The sequence below is a fragment of the Nansenia antarctica genome (genome assembly GCF_963989245.1).
Source record: "Nansenia antarctica genome assembly, chromosome: 2".
Classification (NCBI taxonomy): Eukaryota; Metazoa; Chordata; class Actinopteri; order Argentiniformes; family Microstomatidae; genus Nansenia; species Nansenia antarctica.
In genome coordinates this window covers 34,835,575-34,852,700 of record NC_137675.1, presented here as the reverse complement: position 1 = coordinate 34,852,700, position 17,126 = coordinate 34,835,575, and the positions used below count along the sequence as shown (strand labels likewise).

The 17,126-nt window shown below is 49.1% G+C and overlaps 1 protein-coding gene across 1 annotated transcript; it reads left to right on the top strand.

The window, feature by feature from the left end:
- The first annotated feature begins 936 nt into the window (after positions 1-936).
- Positions 937-15,812, top strand: LOC308151648 (cytochrome P450 3A27-like). The gene is made up of 12 exons (XM_080524556.1): positions 937-1,190; positions 1,310-1,362; positions 1,520-1,619; positions 2,082-2,195; positions 2,787-2,875; positions 3,462-3,604; positions 3,801-3,928; positions 4,322-4,397; positions 13,175-13,335; positions 13,560-13,786; positions 13,974-14,136; positions 15,150-15,812. Exons 1-12 carry the CDS (start codon positions 1,071-1,073, stop codon positions 15,276-15,278), a joined length of 1,503 nt encoding a protein of 500 aa, XP_080380682.1. The 5' UTR covers positions 937-1,070; the 3' UTR covers positions 15,279-15,812.
- Positions 15,813-17,126: the final 1,314 nt, after the last annotated feature.

The following is a 17,126-nucleotide window of genomic DNA, read 5'->3' as shown; positions in this document are numbered from 1 at the left end:
GTCAATACAGAATAGACAGTTTAAGCGATTTCTGGAGAGGTGGTGACCGGGATTGAAAATGGGTTACCTTCCTTTTTTCTCTGCAGAGACATGGACTCTACTGGCGGTACTCATGGCCTTGCTAGTGGTGTAAGAGGTTTTAAACAGATATATCATTGCACTATTTTATGTTGGTGCATGCCTGTGTCGTATCAGTGCAATAGGCTGTTTTGTGGTGATCTTTATTAGAATGTTTAGGAGTGGTTAGATTATAATGTATAAGAAGTATGGCAAAACCTCCACCAGAGGATAAAAGTGGAGACACTACCGTCCTGCTTCCATCTATCCACTCCTTTCAGATCAACATAAGTGTCTACGGTCAAGGAGCAGGGGGATGTTTCTGGACAGGAGCATACCAGGGGCCCTATTATGCACTTCTTAACTTGCCGTCTTAAGTCTTAATTAAGACGCACCGCCAGGTTAAGACCTACCGTCCGCCACCCTTATTATGCGCTTCATACGCGCTACTGCTATTATGCAGGTGTCGCTAGGCGCCCACACATAAGACGTAAGACTCCCGTGCATATATTACTCATTGTGGGAGTGTTCATATGTTAATGAAGTGCGCTAGGCGCCCCTGCTATTATGCGATCTGACTTTGCGCCTAGCGCTAAGAAGTGGTTTGAAAAGTTCTTAGGCGCTAGAGTTCATGCACGTTTTGAAACGCCCAAAGAAGTGCACGTTTTGAAACGCCCAAAGAAGTCGGTCGGCGCGCATGCGCAAACCGCGGAGGCGCGCTCGTGTTTCAAAACGTGCAAGTCTAGCGCCTATGAACTGCATAATAGCATAGCGCTTATGACTTAACGCAGCCGGTTCTTAAAGGGAATGGCACCTGGCACGCTGATTGGGTTGATTGAGAAGACGCCCAAAACACACCCATGACTAATTTCTGGGCTTAGCGCCGGGTCTTAGGCGCCCACTACCGCACGCATAATAGCAAAGTGGCCTTGACCACGCCTCCACGTCTTAAGTTTAGATCTATGAAGTGCATAATAGGGCCCCAGGAGTCTTATCCTTCTGCTTCATTTCACATGATATTATTTTTCTCTGAGAGCAGGTATGGATACAAGCCATATGGAGTATTTGAGAAACTGGGCATCCCTGGTCCCAAGCCCGGTCTGTTTTGGGGGACTGTCTTGAAGCATGACCCTGTGAGTCAGGTCACACAAATATGACCTTTTCTGTGTACAATGTAAACTCGTAAAGTTGTGCATTTTATAGTGTCCCTGCTGTCCATTTGTTTTATGTACAGACACGTCTTTGTTCGCAGGTGTACTACTTGGCTGACTTAGAGTGTGCCAGGGAGTTTGGGAAGATGTGGGGGTGAGTTTGCAAAAGGAGGTGTGTGTGTGTGCTTGTGTGCTTGTGTGCTTGTGTGTGTGTGTGTGTGTGTGTGTGTGTGTGTGTGTGTGTGTGTGTGTGCGTGTGCGTGCATGTGCGTGTGTGTTGCTTTCTAACATTGAGTTGTGGTCTTCCTCAGGCTGTATGAGTTTAGGCGGCCCATGTTAGCTATCATGGACCCTAGCATGATCAAAACCATCCTGGTCAAGGAGTGCTACTCCCACTTCACCAACCACAGGGTAAGAAGAACACTACTCTTTATTTAAATGACCCCTACTACTTATCCATTATTGGGCCCAGAATTTACCCTTAATCTGTGACTGAGTCTTTGGGCCATATGAAGTCATTAGAACATTAGAAAACCAAGATCATTCCACTGTGTCATGTTGATGATGAGGATTATGATGATGGTTTTACAACACCATGTTTTATTTGCCAATCAATCTTCAATCAACTCTCCCTGTGTCGACAAGACACGTGCATACGGAGAACAGAGCTCCGAGCTCTGGGCACAGGGTCAGCCATAGGCTCCGAGTTCTGGGCACAGGGTCAGTCATAGGCTCCGAGTTCTGGGCACAGGGTCAGTCATAGGCTCTGTGTTCTGGGCACAGGGTCAGTCATAGGCGTTGGCGCCCCTGAAGGCTCTGATGATGATGACGGGCAATGTCAGAGTTGACCTTGTCAGATGTTCCATCCTTTAGGACCTGGGTCTGAACGGCGAGCTGTACGACGGCATTTTCAACGCCAGGGACGACGACTGGAGACGCATCCGCACGGTGCTCTCTCCCTCATTCACCAGCGGACGTATCAAAGAGGTAAAAACACCTCTATACCGATTTTATTGATTCTGTTCATTCCTGTCTACCACTTCTATTCATTCTGTTCATTCCTTTTGACATCTCACTGACACAAGCCGTATGGACCACTGGAAAAATAAACATTGAAATGTGTTTACAGATAGACTTGTTCATAGAGTGAGTAACGTCATAGAGAGAGTAACGTTTCACATGTGAAATCAAACACATGAAAGTGTCCATATTCTGAACAAAACATGATATTGTGTCCACACATAGGGTTAATTGGGGATACTCTTTGGTTTGATTGCTTGTTACTATGGTGATTCATGTATGATCGATTGCTCTGGGATTGTGATGTGAAGCCTAAGTGATGTGCCTATATCTGTGATGTATTGCTCCTGTCTCGTTGTTGATACTTCAGTAAAGTAAATTTCGTTGTTTGGTACCTGTACTGTAGCAATGACAATAAAGTCCATTCATTCATTCATTCATTCAAAAAACACAGTGACGCTATGCTACGGTGTGTTGTGTGCTTCGTACCCCAAATATAACAGATATGAATCATGATATCCAACATAGAGTACATGTTATGAATCTTTTCCGTACCAGATGTTTGTGATCATGAAGGATCATTCCAGTAAGTTAGCAGACAGCCTGAGGACCAAGGCAGACACTGGAGAGGTTATCGAGCCCAAGGAGTGAGTAGTTCTCTCTGACAGCAGCATTTCCTTGTACAGTTTACCATCCCTATCATGTGCATGTGACCAATCATGTGCATGTGACCAATACACTTTGATTGAGGTGTGTTAGGTAGATGGCTATAAAGCCCACAGTTAGTATCAGACAATGACCATGTGACACACCAGACAGCTTCTATTAATCACAAATTGTATTCAGGACTGAGGTTCCTGTATGAGGATGTCTCTTCTTTCGTGTAACGTCAGAGGTCCAACTCGGTGTCGCGTAGCCATGCCCGCATTTCTGGTTCTAGGTCGAAGAGGCTGGCTTCTGAGGGTGGTCTATATAAGGGGCAGATGGTGATTATGGTCGGCGGTCTGCTCTGGGTCACCGCACTCGCATGCCGCACTGTCCGCCAGGCCCCACGCCTTCATTGATGTTTTAAAGCGACCGACACCATGTCTCCATACATGTCTTCTAAATTCAAATTAATTGATGCTTGGATTTATATAGTGTGTTTCCTCCTTACAAAGGTGCTCAAAGCTCTTTTTTTCCTGGTCATGTTGGGAATATGGTTTTGGTCAAGGTTGTGTGGTTGTGTTCCAGGTTCTTTGGATCGTACAGTATGGATGTGGCCATCAGTACTTCGTTCAGCATCGACATCCACTCCCTCCAAAACCCCAACGACCCGTTTGTCCTCTACTCCAAGAAGCTTTTCAAGATAAATCTCTTTCTCTTCATATTCGTGTGTATGTAAATATGTTGCTAACCACCTTTGCTTTTACACTAAATCCACACATAAGTGTCGTTGAACCTATATGAATGCTTTCATAACATTATCATTATCATCACCGTTATCATCATCATCATCATCATCATCATTAGAGAGGAATCCTGGTGAAAAGTGCTCAAGAATAGACTGAGATCGTATCTGCCCTCACCCAGCCACCTTCCCTGCCCTGACCCCACTGTTGAAGAGACTGGGCTTCAGCTTTTTCCCCAAGGATTCAGTAGACTTCTTCCACGCTGCCCTGGAGAAGATCAGGTCTGGCCGCCAGGCCGGCACTCAGAAGGTGTGCTGACTAAATGTGAAATGAAAACATCAAACATCTATATACCATAAGGGCCAGCTTCCTGGACTGATTAAGCCTAAACTAGCCTAATCCTGCCACATACCAGCGTCATGTCCAGGGTGTGTACATGACGCCGCCTCACGCTACGGAAACAGGCTCCTGCCCCCTAAGGGCGATTAGGCTCGAGAACCATCGGTTCTCAAGGCTACTTACTTACTTCTTAGCCTAATCCTAGACTAAATAGCTAACAACTGAGATTTCCATTGAAAGTGTGATTCAGCCCAGGACAAGGCTTAATCTGTGTCCAGGAAACCTCCTTACATGTTCCACAAGTGTCTCTGTGTCGTATAATAAGACTCGTTCTCGTGTGATTTGACCTGACGTTGCTTCCAGAGTCGGATGGATTTCCTGCAGCTGATGATGGACTCCCAGAAAGGCAGCGGCTCAAAAGGAGAGGAGCAGAGTAAAGGTGCCTGCCTCAACCACACACACACACACCCCTCTCCCAGCTGACACACCTGCCTCAACCACACACACACACACACACATACAGTACCTGCTTTAAATGCATAACTAGCCATCCATACTTCTTCTTCTTCATCTTCCTCTTCCTCACTCAGCTCCTCCTCCTGATCTTCGCTCAGTAGCTCCTCCTCCTCTGACTCTGCCTTCTTCCCCTTCCCTTTATCTTTTCCCTTCTTTCCAACATCCTTCCCTTTTCCCTTCGGAGGCTCCTCTTTTCCTTTCTTCCCTCCTTTCTTATCGTCTTTCCCTCCCTTCTTATCATCCTTTCCTCCTTTCTTGTTGTCTTTTCCTCCCTTCTTGTCATCCTTTCCTTTCTTCTCCTCCTCCTTTACCTTCTTTTCTGGTTCTGATTTCCCTCCTTTTTTGCGGCTTTGGAATCTTTCTTGGCAGGCATTCTGACGGGCAGCTACAACCACACCATGCCCTCTCTTGGGCTCCGTGCCGCAAACCTGGCGGCAGCACACACACACACACACACACACACACACACACACACACACACACACACACACACACACACCATCACACATCCATACTAGCTAATACCGTATGTCTGGAAAGGTTTTGAGAACTTTGAGAAAAGAACGATAAGGCACAACGAGTTTCGGAAGACGAAGAATGCTCCCTGGATTTCCCTCCCCATCTGCCTATAGAAGACAGGCCCGTAGTGAGGGGGGGTTCGGACGGTTCGAACGCCCCCCCATCACGGCCAAGGTCCAGATGTTCAGAAAAACAGCCAAACAGGGTAAAGTTGTTATATTTACCTCACTAACGTTAGCCTTACTAGTAGTACTAGCTACGTTATTAGCATGTCTGCTAGTCTGTCAGGTGAATTTGTGGTGAATTTGTGAACATAATTGTAACGGACTGAGTTCTAGTGGGTTAACATTACTGTTGCTTTAAGAGTTGTTGTTGTTGGATGACGTTCATCCGGGGGAGGGAGGGTTCTGGGGCTGAGAGCGGAAGAGGAGGGACTTAGGAGAGAGAGCGGGAGAGTTAGACCAGAGTGTTGAGTGCTGGGTTTTGTTATGATTGAGTGTGAGAGATATAACTTGTAACTGAGAATAAAGCTGGTAATCAAGAACCCTCCGTCTGGTCTGTGACAACGCTACACTAGTGTCAGAAGAAAAAAAAAAGAAAAAAAGAAAAGAGAGACACGAAGCTACGAGGGAAGTACGCCTACAACCGCTAACGCAAGCTAGCCTGACGTACTCGCCCTTCCCCAACGGAGTCATGCTACCCGGCGGTGCGAACAAGATCAAGCGGGAGGAGGAAGACAGCGCGTCAGTGGCAGAGGGCCACTGGCACGGAGCGACAACGTCAACATTGCTCCCCTCTCAGTGAAGACACCCAGGTATGATGGCAAGGCTGATTGGGAGGCTTTTCATGCACAATTCGAACTGTTATCCAGGGCTAACAAATGGTCCAAAGAAATTAAGGCTCTACAGCTTGCAATGTGCCTTACTGGTGACGCTCTGTCAAGCCTGCTGTTACTGACCCCGGATGATAGAAGTGACTATGATGCTTTAGTGGGGGCATTAAAGAGGCGTTTTGGACAATGTTCAGCGGACAGCTTGCTTCGCTCTGAACTGTACAGTCGGAAGAGGCGGCCCGGGGAGCCGTTGAGAGATCTCGCTAATGAAGTGGAAAGGCTCGTTCACCGTGCCTATGCTCACATGCCCCCGTCCATCCTGAGTGAATTAGCTCGAGACCACTTCCTGCAGGCACTACTGCCGAGTGATCTGCGTGTCCAGACGCTGCTGGCTCATCCTAAATCTCTCCTGGAGGCATTGGAGCTAGCCTCGGAGAGGGAGATGCTGGGCGCTGGCACCCCCGCCGCTACGTTGGAGGACGCACCGAGGGTGAGGGCTGCTGTCGTGTCGGAGAGGAGTGAAGCGGCGCCGGCCTGGGCGGTGAAGCTAACACAACTGGTACGGGCTGCCTCGCTGAGGGGACAACAGCGGCCACGGATGGGACCGAGGCTCTGCTGGGCATGCGGAAAACCCGGCCACCTGGCCAGAGAGTGCACCAACACGGCGGAGAAACCAGGAAACGGTATGGGGAACGCATAACCGGGACGGTGCGACTCCCCGGGGCGGCGTCCCGACCCCGCACAGGCGGGGAGACAACACGACACGACCAGGTGGGGACATTACAAACAGGGGAGGGTGGGGGCGGCCAGCAGGTGCAGGTCGTCATGCTGGGCCGGACGGGGACGGGAAACTGCTGGTACGCCACGGTGACATTTGGGGGGATATGCTGCTCCGCCCTCGTCGACACGGGGTCATCGGCCACCCTGGTGAGACCCGACGCGGTGGGGAGCGGGACCACAGTTTTACCCACCACGGTGAGATTACAGACAGTAACTGGGGACCGGGCACCCATGGTGGGGGAGGCATTGGAGACTGTGGGGGTCGGGAGGGAGAGAGTTCACTGCCCAGTATGGGTAGCGGAACTAGAAGACTGCATATTGGGACTGGACGTGCTCGAAAGACTGGACTGTGTGATTAGCACCCGGAGGGGGACACTCACATTCCCAGACGGACACGTAGTGCAGATGACTAGACAACCCACCCCGCCGAAACGTTCCCCGACCCCCACCGTTGCAGTACTGACAACTGAGACAGCAGCCAACACGACTTCCGGCGGCGTCCCGGATAGACACCCGATACTGCCCCATGCCCCACCCACCACCACAGATGCGCAACCGCACCCCACACCCGCTGCGCCCACTGGTAAGGGGGGGGGGGGAGAAGACGGAGAGAGGGTCTCGGTCGTGAGGGAGGTGTGGCAGGGGAACTGTGATGGACTGTCGCATGTTGAACAGGGCCTACTGTGGCAACTGTTATTAGAGTTTAAGGACAGTTTTTCCCTGTCAGAGGACAACGTGGGACAGACCCACCTAGCCCAACACAGCATCGATACGAGGGATGCTCCACCCATCAGGATGAGACCCCGACGATGGCTCGACAGGCAGCGGCAGAGAAGGCGTTACAGAACATGCAGCGTGCTGGTCTCATTGAACCCTCCACCAGCCCCTGGGCCGCCCCAATCGTCATGGTCCCCAAGAAAACAAAGGACGACTGGCGCTTCTGCGTGGACTTCAGACGCCTCAACGGCGTGACCAAAAGGGACACCTATCCCTTCCCACGAGTCGACGAGTCCCTCGACGCGGTGGCGGGGTCCTCCTGGTTCACGCCGTTGGATCTACGCAGCGGATACTGGCAGGTCCCCCTCACCCCCGACGCCAGACCCAAAACCGCATTCGTCACACACGGGGGCCTGTGGCAGTTCAAAGTTCTTCCCTTCGGCCTCTGCAATGCACCCGCCACATTCGAGAGACTAATGGACAACGTGCTCGCTGGGATCCCCCGCCAGGAGTGCGTCGTATATCTGGACGACATCCTGGCCCATGGAGAATCATTCGAGACGGCCCTCAGGGCGCTCAGACGCGTGCTGGAGAGGGTGGCTGCAGCGGGTCTGAAGCTAAACCCCCAGAAATGCCACTTCATGAGACGGGAGGTCAACTTTCTGGGGCACAAGCTGGGGTCTGGCGGTATCAGCACCACACAGGAGAAGGTGCAAGCGGTGGAAGACTGGCCCACCCCCAGCTCCAGTTCCGAAGTGAAAAGTTTCACAGGACTAGCCTCCTACTACAGGAGATTTGTGAGGGGCTTCTCCACCATGGCCCAGGGAGAAGTTCATCTGGACAGACGAGTGCCAGAGAGCATTCACCTCGTTGAAGAAGGCCCTCTTGGAGGCCCCCATCCTCACCCCCCCCGACCCCACCCTGCCCTTCATACTCGACACGGACGCCAGCAATGTCGGCGTGGGGGCGGTGCTGTCACAGGTGACCTCGGAGGGGGAGAAGGTGGTGGCATACTACAGCGGATCACTCAACAAACATGAACGCCGCTACTGCGTCACCAGGCGGGAACTGCTCGCCGTGGTCAGGGCTGTCCAACACTTCAAGTACTACCTCGGGGGCCTCCACTTCACAGTCAGGAGTGACCACTCCGCCTTGCAGTGGCTCATGACCTTCAGAGAGCCAGAGGGCCAGCTGGCACGCTGGATCGAGGAACTACAGGCGTACGACTTCAACGTGATCCACCGTGCGGGTAGACAGCATGGAAACGCGGACGCGCTTTCCCGCCGGCCCTGCGCCACTGACGGCTGTACCTACTGTGAAAGAAGAGAGGTGCGGGAGGAGGAGCAGCTGCGACAAGGGGTGAGATGCGCCGCAGCGGCCCTAACAGCTATCGACGCGGGAGAGTGGAGACGCAAACAGGAAGAGGATGCTGACATCGGGCCCGTGCTCACGTAGGTAGCGGCGCAACACCAACCCCGGTTGGAAGAGATCGGCCTGTGTTCAAGGGCTACAAAGGGGCTGTGGAGTATGTTTAACAACCTGCGCCTGTGTGACGGGGTACTGCAGAGGGGGTGGAAAGACGCGGCCACAGGAGAGACACTGTGGCAGGTGGTCGTACCCAGGACCCTGCGGGAAACGGTGCTACAATCAGTCCACGGAGCCCCTGGATCTGGTAATTTCGGGGTCAGCAAAACGCTCCGCCGCCTTCGTCAGGGGTTCTACTGGGGCCAACATGGGCGGGACGTGGGGGACTACTGCCGCCGCTGTGACAGCTGCACAGCACGTTAAGGCCCCACGGGCACATCTCACGCCCAACTCCAGCAGTTTCCCACAGGCTGTCCCATGGAGAGAGTGGGGATTGACGTGCTAGGTCCGTTTCCTCGCTCAGACAAAGGTAACCGGAACAGGTAACAGGAAATCATCGTAGACTTCAGGAGGAAAAAGTCCGAGATCCAGCCCCTGCTCATCGACGGAGAGAGCGTGGAGAGAGTCTCAACCCTCCGATTCCTGGGGATGCACATGCGGGATGACCTGACCTGGAAGGACAACACAAAAGCCACCATCAAGAGGGCACAACAGCGGCTATACACCCTGAGAGTCCTCAGGAAGGAACACAGCAAGCAGGAGATACTGGTGACCTTCTACCGCGGCGCAGTGGAGAGCATCCTCACCTACGGCATCTGCAACTGGTTCTCCAGCTGCACAACAGCGGAGAGAAATGCGCTACAGAGAGTCGTGAGAACAGCACAGAAGATCACCGGCGCCCCCCTCCCCTCTCTGGAAGAGCTGTACAACACACGCTGTCTCAGGAAGGCCTCCAAGATCTCCAGGGACCCGACCCACCCTGGGTACGAACACTTTACCAGGCTGCCCTCGAAAAGACGGTTCAGGACCCTGGCCGCAAGGACAAACAGACTGAAGAACAGCTTCTACCACAGGGCCGTCCAGGCCCTGAACACAGCAAAGACCTAAGTTCTGGGCCCTGGACAGTCTGGACGGATTGATGGCAGCTGCTGGACTGAAAAAAAAATCAGGTGTAGTGCTGAGGCACAAACATGTACATTTCAAGCCTGCAAACTGTGACACTTTAAATAAATGTGAAATAATACTATTGTGCAATATGACAACCCTAGTCGTCTATCTGTACAGTATAGTACAGTGGATAGTGTACATAGCCTTTATTTATGTAAACCAGCTCCTTCCCTTCTTGTGATTTTTTTTTTTAAGTTTTTTTTTTTTTTCCCCTTTCCTAACACCAGGGGAGCCACCCCTCCTAAATTTCGTTGTTTGGTACCTGTACTGTAGCAATGACAATAAAGTCCATTCATTCATTCATTCATTCAACCGCTACATCCTCACTGCCATGGATTATTACACAAAGTGGCCGGAGTACTGCCTGCCGGACCAAGAAGCAGAGACAATAGTGGATGCACTGGTGGAGGGGATGTTCAGCAGACTGGGGGTCCCTGAGGTCATTCACACCGACCAAGGCAGGAACTTTGAATCTCGCGTGTTTGCGGCCATGTGCGAAAAGCTTGGCTCCCACAAGACCCGCACCACACCCCTCCACCCACAAAGCGACGGACTAGTTGAAAGATTTAACCGCACGCTGGGACAGCAACTGGCCATAGTGACGGCTAAACACTAGCGAGACTGGGACGCGCATGTCCCCCTGGTGTTGATGGCGTACCGGTCTGCGACGCAAGACTCCACCTTCTGCTCCCCCGCACTTCTCATGCTGGGCAGGGAGATTAGGACCCCGGCTGAGATGATGTTGGGCAGACCGCCCGACCCCCCGGCGGACCCCCCGGGGCTGGAATATGCCCGAAAGCTGCAGGATCGACTGGAGTGCGCCCACGAGTTCGCCAGAAAACAACTGCGGAGTGCAGGGGCGAGACAGAAGAGGAACTACGATGTGCACACCAAAGGGCAGCATTTCACGGCCGGGGAGCTGGTCTGGGTTTACAACCCCCAGAGAAAGAAAGGCAGGTGCCCCAAACTGGACAGCAAGTGGATGGGGCCCTGCAGGGTCCTCGAGAGACTGAGCGAAGTCGTGTACAGGGTCCAGCTGCCGCCAAGAGGTAGGAGAGTCGCCCTGCATCGAGATAGACTGGCCCCCTACCGTGGCACGGGCACCCCCCCAGGAGAAGGGGGTGAACGGCGCGGTAACCGGGTTGAGTTACCGGTTATACCACTATGAAGGCAAAAAGCAGGAATTATGTTTTTTATTCATTCACTTTTTTGCTGGTTGTGAACAATGAAACAAACAATAATTTAGTACTTGCCTTAATTTTTCTTACTTTTACCTTAGTGTCTCTAACATACACACACACTGACTGCAACTTGTCCATGTATGCCTGCCATCATTCATACAAAATAAAGTGCCAAAAGGCTGAACTGCCCAGAAAGCAGGAGTTAACATGTTTGAAGGAAGGACTACATACAACGCTGGAATAGCCGTTTCAATTAAATATCTTCGACAAAGTACTTCATATCTTGGTTCCAGTGTTTTCATCATTCGGCGCAAAACTTTGTTTTCGGCTACACTGTACGGGTGAAGGTCCTTGCAGATAAACCCAGTGATATACTTGCTAATAGTCGTAGCCCTCTGGGAGTTAAAAGGAAGCCTTGCTTCGAAATATAATGGTCCCAGACTTTAGATTTGTAGGCTAGAGGCAGGTCCGGCCCTAGGACTTTTGTGGCCCTAAGCGAGATTTTTTATGTTTTAACTATTCTTCACACGAGAGATGGTGCAGAAACTGGGAGCATCAACGTTTTTTTTTGGCCAGTTGGTTATAGACCAATTTTCTAGAGTGACTGAGATGATGTTGACAGATGACAGTCCCATCGACTGGGCTTGTTCCTCTCCACCATTCAACTTTGTCCATGTTTGTCTCCCCAGGCCTCAGGGTCACATTCCTGAGCAGTTTTGTTCCTCTCCATTTGCTCAATTTATTTAAGACAACCTGATCCACATTGATTCCTATGCAAATCAGAGACCCTATAAAAACAAAGATATTGATTCCAAAATTACATTAATGATTATCCTTGCATTAAGATGGACTCAATGAACAATCCAACATCAGTCCTAAAAAAAAAAAGAATGTGGTTGTGGCCCTAAGCGACCGCTTAGTCCGTTTATGCCTTGGGCCGGCCCTGGCTAGAAGTGCATCTAGTATTTGTTTTTCCCTGCTTTCCACCATTCATCTTCTTATACGTAGTTGGTTCACCTCCGTTCTACATCGCACATGCGCAGACTTTTTAAAAATAAATGATATTGATATTTGCCAATGTTAATCGATAATCGTATTGCAAGAGGCCACGATACGATAATCGCCGTGTCAATATTTTGTCCCACCCCTAGTGTCAAATCTGTGATGTCATGAGTTGGGTTCAATGAGATGAATGATGATTGGCTGGTCCTTATCAATGGCTCCTGGTTTCAATGCTGTGGTATTCTGGATGGTATAAAGCAGTGGTTCTCAAACCTCTCCTCGGGGACCCCCAGCCGCTCCACATATTTGATCTGTTCCACCACCAGCACACCCTGGTGTGAGGATAGTTTGATCTGTTCCACCACCAGCACACCTGGTGTGAGGAGAGTTTGAGTTCTTTGGTCCCGGGGTTCTGTGACTGAGGTCACCTTTGTTCCTGGGTGCTGTTGTGTTGTCTTCATGTTGTAAGTATATGAGTATCAGTGTTGTGTTGTCTTCATGTTGTAAGTATGTGAGTATCAGTGTTGTGTTGTCTTCGTGTTGTAAGTATGTGAGTTGTAATGATCATTGGTCATCTCTCTCTATTCTCTATACTAGAATGTAACTTTTCTCTCTAAGTATTTGCCTTGTACTAGATATGTACAAGTATACATTATATTAAAGCCTCATTGGGTTAGGGTTAGGTTTAGGGTTAGGATATATTATAGGGTATATATTTATTCTATTTGACCTTACTTACCATGTTGTCCTAATAAGCACAGACTCAACGTTTCTATGCACACAGTAATAATACAACAGAGATTTATGTGGTCTATGTGAAAGAATTCTGGCAATCTGACAAAAAACTGAACACCACTGAAAAAAGGTCCACTTAAAAAATAAAAAAAAAGACCCACCCGTTCCACCAGGCTGGCTATGGGCCTGGAAGACACAACACAATGTCGGGACGGTATGCCGGGAACATATTCAGTGCATCGGAGGACCCTAACTATTGTAAAACGTCAACCAATTCCTTTCCTTGGGGTCACTTAGTGGCATAGCACACTAATGCGCATAATGCATAATTGCAAAGTCCCTGGTTCGATTCTGGCCATTGACATATCCTGCATGTCATCCCTCTTCTCTGTTTCTCTCTAGGATTGAGTGATCATGAGATCTTGTCCCAGGCAACCTTGTTCATCTTTGCTGGCTATGAGACCACCGCTACTACTCTGACCTTCCTGGCCTACAATCTGGCAACCAACCCTCACATCATGACCAAGCTGCAGGAGGAGATAGACACAGTGTTCCCCAACAAGGTACCCCCTCTGCAGTTTCCTATTCATATTCATCTGATACAGGAAGTATGATGGTGATACATGAAATGCAGATTTGTGTGTAATCTCGAACAGTACAGTACGGACAGTACTTCTGGTGCTGATGTGGTTGACTCCTGGCCAGTGCTATTAATTTGTAAACAGGAAGTAGATAGATGATGCACTATTTCACAGGGTGCTAATGTGATTGTAACATCCCTGTGCAGGCTCCTATCCAGTACGAGGCTCTGATGCAGATGGACTATCTGGACAGCGTGGTCAACGAGTCTCTCAGGCTGTACTCTACTGTTGTGCGACTAGAAAGGGTCGCCAAGAGAACCATAGAGATCCAAGGCATCACGATCCCCAAGGACACAGTCGTCATGGTTCCCATTTATGCCCTGCACCGTGACCCCGACCTGTGGCCTGACCCAGAGGCGTTCAAACCAGAGAGGTGAACCGCATCATAACCACATGAACCACACCATAACAACAATCTCAATCGCACCCGCAGCCATAAGAGCAGTGTTCCACAACAACCATAAAACACGTTAATGCTAAACACACAAACAGGGTCTTCTATGCGACAGGTTATCATGATTCTTATTCGATTTTTCCCCCCCACTCCTCTCTGTGTGCAGGTTCAGTAAGGAGAACAAGGACCGCATCGACCCATACGCCTACATGCCATTCGGGGCGGGCCCACGGAACTGTATCGGGATGCGATTCGCTCTGGTGATGGTCAAGTTGGCTTTGGTGGAGGTCCTACAGAAGTTCAGCTTCGCCACCTGTGAGAGCACAGAGGTGAGACCCTCAGCTGGATAGGGGCATTTGACAGCTTCAGCTTATGAGGAGGGCCCTGAGTTTTGTGTGACAGGACCAGGAAAAGTCCAAGTCCCCTGTACTACGGGGGGGGCCTTGTTATATAGACTATGACAAAACAAATGAATGTGTTATAAACAAGTTTTTCCTGGTTAAACCTTGTGGATACAGCACCATATTCAGAAACATCAGGATGTTGTACTAGACTTACATTTCTACTAACCCGGGTGACATTTGTAGTATCTTCTTAAGTAACTTGTTGGAGATGAATCACGAATATGCTTCTGAGTTTTAAGACTATTTATTTAAACAAAAGTACAGTTTACAAAGGACAGCTGCTGCTGGTGTTACTGGAAGGATGAGAGCTGGCTGTTGGGGTGGTCAAGAAGGGCAGTTCCCTTCGCCCACTCACTATTTATCAACAATAATATGTAAATACAGTTTCAAATAATCGTCCTATCACATTCACTGCAGCCTGACCCAGGTGTGAAGAAAGGGCACTCACATATGATGTCACCCTGGGCTAATGTTATTCCAGGTCAAAGGTTTTAGGGCAGATTCACAGGAAGTCATTCTAAGATGACCATATAAGGACAGTCACTTCCTGAGGCAAAACATATGGCTCTAAGACAAAAGGATGTGTTAAAAACACATGTCATAAAACCCCCCTTTGTCAGCAGACATTCTTACATAGCCTAAAGCCTAACCCTAAGTAATACAGTCCATGCATGTGTGTGTTTAAGTAACATATACTACACATTCTACTAGTGAGGAAAGACTTCACACCCAGAGACCGTCAGAAGCCAATACTGATTTACAAAGTCTAGTTTGACCTGTAGCTGTAAATAAAGCTGTAAGACACCCCCATATCTTAATAGTCTACCCCTGCACTGGTGAACTGTTTGGAATACATATTACAGATTTAACCTTTAAAATGTTTTTTGATTCTTTTGTAATTGAAATCACACTTTATTCAAACATGTCTCTTTCCACAGATCCCATTGGAGTTTAGCGGAGAAGGGTTGTTGAGCCCCAAACGACCAATCAAACTACAGCTGCTGTCCCGTTCGAAGCCCGCCTGCCAGCAGTCCAACAACAACCAGCTCAAAGCAGAGATCCGGTGATGAGAACCTGCTGCAGGTCTCTGGGTTCTGCTGCTCCTGATAGGCTGCTCTCATGTCACATGGTACCTGTCTCTCTAGTAGTGTCTTACTGCTCCTGATAGGCTGCTCTCATGCCACATGGTACCTGTCTCTCTAGTAGTGTCTTTCTGCTCCTGATATGCTGCTCTCATGTCACATGGTACCTGTCTCTCTAGTAGTGTCTTACTGCTCCTGATAGGCTGCTCTCATGCCACATGGTACCTGTCTCTCTAGTAGTGTCTTTCTGCTCCTGATATGCTGCTCTCATGTCACATGGTACCTGTCTCTCTAGTAGTGTCTTACTGCTCCTGATAGGCTGCTCTCATGCCACATGGTACCTGTCTCTCTAGTAGTGTCTTTCTGCTCCTGATATGCTGCTCTCATGTCACATGGTACCCAGGGTTCGAGTTATGTGGGAGCCAATGGGAGCTGAGCTCCCATAGAGATGGTCTGAGACTCTCTGAGCTCCCATGAAGGCAGTAAAATCAAAAATCTGTGGGGGTCGCTAATAATACATTACCACAACTATTATTTGATCAAAATGTCAATGTAATGAATATTATTTAATTTATATTATAAATATTGTAAAATAAACACGTTTTCCAAAAGAGCTACGCGCACCATTAATCTCCTGTGAATGACAGTAGGCCTTTGACTGCCTGCACTTCACCACCAAGACACCATGGGGCGCAGTAGAATATTGTGCAACAGCAAAAGGTTGATTAATCAGCTGTGCGGTAAACCGTTGGAACACACAGTGCACAGCTGATTAATCAATTAAACCAATAGAGTGAGACAGGATATGTTCATATACCAGTTGCCTTTCAGGAAGTAGTGAGATCGTGCACCTAGCCTATTATTGAGAAGCAAACATTCATTCATTAGCTATACAGGAGTATATACATACAGTAGCTACCATGCCGCCCAAAAAAAGGCAATTTTTTGACCCTCTCCCGTTCATCCAATCTTGGATAAAGAAAGAACATCGGACGTCAGCATCATGGGTTCCAGGACCGCGACCGCAGCCTACTGAAAACAGACCAAACAGGTCTATCTTGTCTCCGTAAAGGTAAGGTGGCTTTTACTTTTTACTAACCTAGTGTACATGTATTTTTCGCTCCTTCTGTATAGCAAAAATAACACAATTATTGGCCGAGATACATGTGTGACTATCGCTTTTATAGCTGTTGTTTCATGTGGGGCTGTTGATGTGGTGAAATGAGTAGCCTGCAGCTGTAGCGTCAGGATATGTTGGTATTTGAGGAGGAGGATGAGGATGAGGATGATGTTTCGGTACCGGTACCGTTTTTAAAGTATCGATTTGTCACCGGTATCGAATAAAACCCAAACTGTACCCAACCCTAACTATATGTTTACATGCCAACTAATTAGCTAATTCATTTCTGTCATTTAGAGCTGAGGGGAGCAACAGAGAGACGGACAACAGGACAGTAACAGAGAGACAACGGGAGAGGAGAGCAATAGAGACAGAACTGAATGCACTGAACTTTTTTTAAAATTCTTTGCATTATTAACACTGTTGTGTTATTGTGTTATTAAAGTGTTTAAGTGTTTTATGGTAAAGCATTATGAGTGGTGTGTGTGCAGGTTGCTCGTGAGTTGTATATTTTGGGGAGGGGGGAGGCTTGTGTATGGGGGCGGGGGGTCCTCACACAAAGGAGTAGCCTAGGGCCACTGACCACCTTAATCCGCTACTGCCTATAGCTAATTAAAACTTGTAAGTCCCATCGCTGTGTGGGCATGATTCGCGCGTGCATGAGAACATTTCGCACTGTTATTTTGGAGACCCCCACAGAGATCAGCTTATAA

Coding starts and splice junctions, on each gene's coding strand:
- LOC308151648 (XM_080524556.1), top strand. CDS start 1,071: ATGATATTATTTTTCTCTGAGAGCAGGTATGGATACAAGCCATATGGA. Junction 1,191..1,309: donor CTGTCTTGAAGCATGACCCT/GTGAGTCAGGTC, acceptor CTTTGTTCGCAG/GTGTACTACTTGGCTGACTT. Junction 3,929..4,321: donor GCCAGGCCGGCACTCAGAAG/GTGTGCTGACTA, acceptor CGTTGCTTCCAG/AGTCGGATGGATTTCCTGCA.